This window comes from Salmo salar, chromosome ssa20 (genome assembly GCF_905237065.1).
Source record: "Salmo salar chromosome ssa20, Ssal_v3.1, whole genome shotgun sequence".
NCBI classification, from domain to species: Eukaryota; Metazoa; Chordata; class Actinopteri; order Salmoniformes; family Salmonidae; genus Salmo; species Salmo salar.
The window spans coordinates 28,943,787-28,950,503 of NC_059461.1; the positions used below are offsets into that span (position 1 = coordinate 28,943,787).

General features: G+C 42.3%; 1 protein-coding gene across 1 annotated transcript; it reads left to right on the forward strand.

The window, feature by feature from the left end:
• The first annotated feature begins 3,648 nt into the window (after positions 1 to 3,648).
• LOC106580317 (FIC domain protein adenylyltransferase) lies at positions 3,649 to 6,705 on the forward strand. Its single transcript, XM_014161196.2, has 3 exons — positions 3,649 to 3,827; positions 4,148 to 4,494; positions 4,768 to 6,705. Exons 2-3 carry the CDS (start codon positions 4,221 to 4,223, stop codon positions 5,862 to 5,864), a joined length of 1,371 nt encoding a protein of 456 aa, XP_014016671.1. The 5' UTR covers positions 3,649 to 3,827; positions 4,148 to 4,220; the 3' UTR covers positions 5,865 to 6,705.
• The last annotated feature ends 12 nt before the right edge of the window (positions 6,706 to 6,717 follow it).

The window sequence follows — 6,717 nt, forward strand, 5'->3', positions numbered from 1 at the left end:
AAATTGCAAATATCCACTGTATTTTCCAGGAAGAAATAGCCCTTCAATTTGCAATGAACACCTACTCAATGCAACAATGACTGGATTATCAGTGGGTCGAGAAAATATTGGTTTAGCTGATAGGCCTACACTGATATTCACACCCATGTACTTTTTCCACATTTTGTTGTGTTACAGCCTGAATTTAAAATGGATTAAATTGAGATTTTGTGTCACTGGCCCACACACAGTACTCCATAATGTCAAAGTGGAATCATGTTTTTGAAATGTAAACAAATTAATTCAAAATTAAAGCTGAAATGTTTTGAATCAATAAGTATTCAACCCCTTCGTTATGGCAAGTCTAAATAAGTTCAGGAGTAAACGTGCTTAACAAGTCACATAATAAGATGCATGGACTCATTCTGTGTGAAATAATTGTGTTTAACATGATTTTTGAATGACCACCTCATCTCTGTACCCCACACATACTGACTAAGGTCAAGCAGTGAATCCCTCAGTCAAGCAGTGAATTTCAAACACAGATTCAGCCATAACGACCAGGGAGGTTTTACAATGCTTCGCAAAGAAGGGCACCTATTGGTAGATGGTTTAAAATGTAAAAAAAAACAGACATTGAATATCCCTTTGAGCATGGGGAAGTTATTATACAGAACAAAAATATAAATGCAACATGCAACAATTTCAAAGAATTGTAATGCGATGCTACTGGCGGCAGAGAAGTCAGGCGCAGGAGAGCGGAAACTGATTTACAACAGTTGTGTTCAATAACCATAAACCGCCGTCAACAGAATACAATAAATGGGTCAAACAAAACCCGGTAAAATACCAGCATACCGTGCAAAAGCACTACAACAAACAATTACGTACAAGGACATGGGGGGGGGGGGAACAGAGGGTTAAATACACAACATGGAATTGATGGAATTGGAACCAGGTGTGATGGAAGACAAGACAAAACCAATGGAAAATGAAAAATGGAGCGGCGATGGCTAGAAGGTCGGTGACATCGACCGCCGAACGCCGCCCGAACAAGGAGAGGGACCAACTTCGGGGGAAGTCGTGACAAGAATTTATTGAGCTACAGTTTATTTAAGGAACTCAGTCAATTGAAATAAATAAATTAGGCCCTAATCTATCAATTTCACATGACTGGGCAGGGGAGCAGCCATGGGTCGGCCTGGGACAGCATAGAGCAAGGCCCAGATAATCAGAATGAGTTTTTGAGTTTTTCCCCCACAAAGGGGCTTTATTACAGACAGAAATACTCCTCAGTTTCATCAGTTGTCCGGGTGGCTGGTGAAGTTATTATTTACACTTTGGATGGTGCATCAATAGACCCAGTCACTAAAGAGATACAGGCGTCCTTCCTAACTCAGTCGCCGGAGAAGAACTAAATCACTCAGGGATTTCACCATGAGGCTTTAAAACAGTTACAGAGTTTAATGGCTGTGATATGAGAAAACTTAGGATACATCAACGACATTGTAGTAACTCCACAATACTAACCTAATTAACAGTGAAAAGAAGAAAGTCTGTACAGAATATAAATCATGTTTGCAACAAGGCACTAAAGTAAAACTGCAAAAAATGTGACGAAGTAATTCACTTTTGGTCCTGAATACAAAGTGTTATGTTTGGGGCAAATCCAATACAACACATTACTGAGTACCACTCTCCATATTTTCAAGCAGTGTGGTGGCTGCAACCATGTTATGAGTATGCTTGTAATCGTTTTGGACTGGTGAGTTTTTCAGGATACAAAATAAAAGGAATGAAGTTTTTCAGGATACAAAATAAAAGGAATGGTTCAGATTGCTTTCTATCAGACACTGGGAGATGAATTCACCTTTCAGCAGGACAATAACCTAAAATACAAAGCCAAATCTACACTGGAGTTGCTTATCAAGAAGACAGTGAATGTTCCTGAGTGGCCGAGTTACAGTTTGGACTTAAATCTGCTTAAAAATATATGGCAAGACTTGAAAATGGTTGTCTAGCTATGATCAACAACCAATTTGACAGAACTTGAAGAATTTTGAAAATAATAATGGGCAAATATTGTACAATCCAGGTGTGCAACGCTCTTAGAGACTTACCCAGAAAGACTCACAGCTGTAATCGCTGCCAAAGGTGATTCTAAAATGTATTGACTCAGCGGTGAGATATTTCTGTATCTCATTTTCAAAACATTTGCACAAATGTTACAAAAACATGTTTTCACTCTGTCATGTTGTATTGTGTGTAGATGGGTGAGAAATAAAATATATTTAATCAATTAGGATTTCAAGCTGTAACACAACAAAATAATAAGTCAACACTTTCTTAAGGCACTGTATCTGTCCAGCTCATGACACAATTGTGCCTTGTCACAGTTGATCTCAAAGCTTGCAGGAAGCCAGGGGACAGAATGTACTGATGTGTTTTAATTCTCTGTAATAGCTGCTGGATCTATAATTAATCAAGATATCATGGAAAGTAATTATCCAGTGTTCTGGGGGCAAGGATTTCTTTGCTAGTAGCTGTCTCCTCTGAGAGAGTTGATATTGGGTCATTCCACGAAATGAGTCCCTTTGATATTTTAAGTAGAAATTGTGCAGCAATATTACATTTGAAAAACCTGTTATATTAAATGAAGTGCCCTTGGAAAATTAAATAAATTCAGCATTTTGGCATGACTCTCTGTGTACTCTCTGTGACTTCTAGGAAGATTTGAATTCTCTTAACGCAAACATTTCTCCAAGTTTTCACCACTTCTCCACAGCCGTAGTTATTTTGTTGCTTTGACAAAGTCATACCTGAAAAGTATTATTTATTTAATGTGATTAGTGTTTCATTTTAAGGTAAATTTTAATATGGTGAAACTATTCCTTAAAAAAAAAATACAAAAAAATTAACGCATAGATAGACAGACTAGAAATGTTTTAATGCTAAACATTTCTGGGGTGAAGCTTGCATTCAATTGCCCCTCCATGTAACAAGCTTCCATTCCCCCTGTCACAAGTGGATTCATGACTGATTTGGTACTAAGTCATTTCTTTATTTAACATCTTGAGATGAGAAAACATGTTTTTTATTAAGTTGAGTATGTGCTCATGACAGAATATAAAAATCTGGTGAAATAAAACAGTTTTTTTTTTTCTCACCAAGTTACACTACCCTGAAGGGACTCATTTAGTTAAATGACTCTATTACCCACCCGCTTAAACTGGTAGAGGATGCTTCTCAGCACTGACTCTCATGGTACTGCCATGGTAAAATAAAATAGGAATATCTATAGGCCAATTTGCAATTTAGGAGTAGTGTTAGAACTGTTGCATGGTCACCAAGTTAGTTATTCAGTGCTGACTGTCAACATAGGCTGCAGTCTAGGCTAGGTTGCTACTTATACAATACAGGTCGACCTATTTAATCAATGCATAACGATTTACTAACCAAATTCTATTGTCATAATGACAGTTATTACATTATATACTGTTAACTCCGGTTAATAGATAATAGGCCTACATTTCCATCCAACATCCAATCAATAAGGGCTACGACCCGGTGTTTGTTTTGCTGAATAAAAGCATGCTTGGGAGATCTGAGCCAATGAACAGCAACGAACAATCTTGTTGTGACCAATCATATTCCAGCACATATACCGGCTTGTTTTCCCAGGAAGTTGATGATGTGTATTTACAAGACGTTCATAGCTAGCTAAGCAGCGCTTTAGCTACGTAATGTATGTTTAGTCTACAAACGATAGTGGTTACTTAGAGACTGATACTTGTATTTAACATTTACACGTAGTTTGTTTGATTTCTAGTCAAGAATGGTGTAATAAGGTGAGTACGCTGATGAAGATGCTTTGCTAGCTAGCTAACAGCTGTCAGTGCCATTTTTACAGTACGTGCCTGGCTTGTCGAAAATACTGCCAGTAGCTAGCTATGTATCCTGTGTATTGGGTGATTATATTTAGCCATATAGCTAGTTAGGCGTACTAGTTTTGTATGGGTTATTTAGCTACTCAATTTAACACTTACGCTCTACGTTAGCTAAAGACTGCCTCCGCAGTTTTTCGTTTGACATGTACACAGCTGTCAAAATGAAACTACCATAAATTCTGTGTGAAAACTGCTTCTGATTCTGCCTTTCTCCTACACAGCTGTTCCTCGGCTAGCCTAACTCGAATAGATGGGGGACGTGTCACTTGAGAATGGAGGATACTATCATCAGTGATGATGGCTTCATTAACGGTGTGGTGGCGTTACACAAGTGGCCATCTCCTTGGCGGATGGGGACCGCTGCTCTGCCTGTTCCTGGGCTCTCTGGTGGCGCTGTTGATGCCCATGGTGGGGGTGGAGGACGAATGCTGTATCACTCTAAAGGGGATTGCCCAGTTGCACTGCCAGCTGTGGGGTAAAACTCAGCGCCCCACTGTCCAGTCCACCAGCCTCACTGTCCCCTTTACAGCCCTCGATCTCCTGCCCCTTAGGGCCAAGCCCAGTATAGGTAAGGTTCTCATGAAATATATACTTCTGGTTGTAAGAATCTAAATCAACCGTCAGTGGTAGAGCACTGTTCAAAATGAAAATACAGCGGTCAGTTAATAGGGATAATTCATTTCCAGAGTGTGTTAAGAGTGGGAGGATAATACCCTCCATACTCTTGGGTTCATGAGTCATATTTAAAAGTACAAATATGAAATCACCTCTGCTTGGGTTAATACATGTCTTGGACAGCACAGCCTAGTTATGCAATGTATTTCGTGTGTGCTGATTGCAGAGACCCAGCTGGAGGCCAAGGCAGCACTGCAACAGGCTGTGGAGATGAAGAAGCAGGGGAAGAGAGAGAAGGCCCACAAGCTGTTGGTGCATGCACTCAACATGAACCCAGACTTTGTGGAAGCTCTGACGGAGCTGGGCACCATTCTGGAAGAGAAGGACGTTGTCCAGGCGGACCATCTGTATACCAAGGCCCTTGCCATCTCACCATGCAACGAGAGGGCCCTGGTGAGCCGTGACCGCACACTCCCCCTGGTGGAGGAGATTGACCAACGCCACTTTGGGGTTATCGACAGCAAAGTACGCAGGCTGATGTCCATCCCCAAGGGTAACTCTGCTCTTAGACGTGTCATGGAGGAAACGTACTACCACCACATCTACCACACAGTGGCCATAGAAGGCAACACACTCACTCTGTCTGAGATCCGCCATATAATTGAGACTCGCTACGCCGTGCCCGGCAAGAGCCTGCAGGAGCAGAACGAGGTCATCGGTGTGGACGCGGCCATGAAGTACATCAACACCACGCTGCTGTCCCGAGCTGGGGCCATCACCGTCAATGACATCCTGGAGATCCACCGGCGCGTGCTGGGCTATGCAGACCCTGTGGAGGGTGGGCGACTGCGTACCAGCCAGGTGTTTGTAGGCCACCACATCCCACCTCACCCACAGGACCTGGAGCGCCACATGCAGGACCTGGTGCAGTGGCTCAACTCAGAGGAGGCTCTGCAGCTGCATCCCGTGGAGTATGCAGCACTCGCCCACTATAAGCTGGTGTACGTGCACCCCTTTGTGGATGGGAACGGACGCACATCACGGCTGCTAATGAACTTGGTGCTCATGCAGGCACGCTACCCACCCATCACCATCCGCAAAGAGCAAAGGTCAGAGTACTACGCCGTTCTGGACACAGCCAACGAAGGTGACATCCGCCCCTTCATCCGCTTCATAGCCAAATGCACAGAGATCACCCTGGATACCCTGCTGATCGCCACCACTGAGCACCCTGTGGGGCTGCCTGGCTCCAGCCACCACCAAGCTTGTCCAAACTGCAAACAAACCATACCTGTCCACAACAGTGAGAGGGGACGGGAGTGAGCGGGGCAGGAGGGTACATGACTGTTTGGATTTTGTCTTTTTATTTAGATCTAATTTTGGGTTAATCCTGCTTTAAGTGTAAAGATATGTCAGTTGATGTACGTATTACTAATAGCAGCCCTGTGTCAAAATGATAGCATGACCTTGCACATTTCTACAGGGAAATTGCATCTTTACATAAAACAAATATTCTCATACCAGGTAGTTTGAGGTGCAGGTCAGTGGAGGCTGCTGAGGGGAGGACGGCTCATAATAATGGCTGGATCGGCGCGAATGGAATGGCATCAAACCATGTGTTTGATACCATTCCACTCCAGCCATGAGCATGTCCTCCCCAATTTCGGTGCCACCAACCTCCTGTGGTGCAGGTGTTTGAACTAATTATGGTGAGTTGTGATTTAGAAAACACATTTTCAGCTGCAGATTGTTTTTCATAAAGGGGAAAAAAAGGGTCATGAATTTGTTGACTCAAATGGGGCTGTTTCATACTCTTGGCAATGCTACTTATTGTTTTTAGTGTAGTTTCTAAAGGACATTTAGGCCTAAACTGCATTTCACCCATCTATTATCAGTAGTTTTTTGAGTGAATTCATTATAACTGAAGGTGTTATGAATGGGTACATTCTGAGAAGATCGAGTTGTGATTCTGATTAGATGTTTCTCCCTTATGGATAAGACAGACCAACAAAGATTGGCCGTGCGCAGTAGATCACCTGTTGGGTGTCGAAGAACGGTGTTGTAATGTAGCTTATCCAACTGGGTCATACCGTCTGATATTTCACTGAAGCACTTTCATGTATTTGAGTTTATTTACTACAAAATAAACGTATTATCTGTTGAATGTGACTTTGTT

What these genes read in the sequence shown, in the direction of transcription:
- LOC106580317 (XM_014161196.2), top strand. Translation starts at nt 4,221, where the DNA reads ATGATGGCTTCATTAACGGTGTGGTGGCGTTACACAAGTGGCCATCTC. An exon ending in TAGGGCCAAGCCCAGTATAG is followed by an intron (nt 4,495 to 4,767) that starts GTAAGGTTCTCA and finishes TGCTGATTGCAG; the next exon opens with AGACCCAGCTGGAGGCCAAG.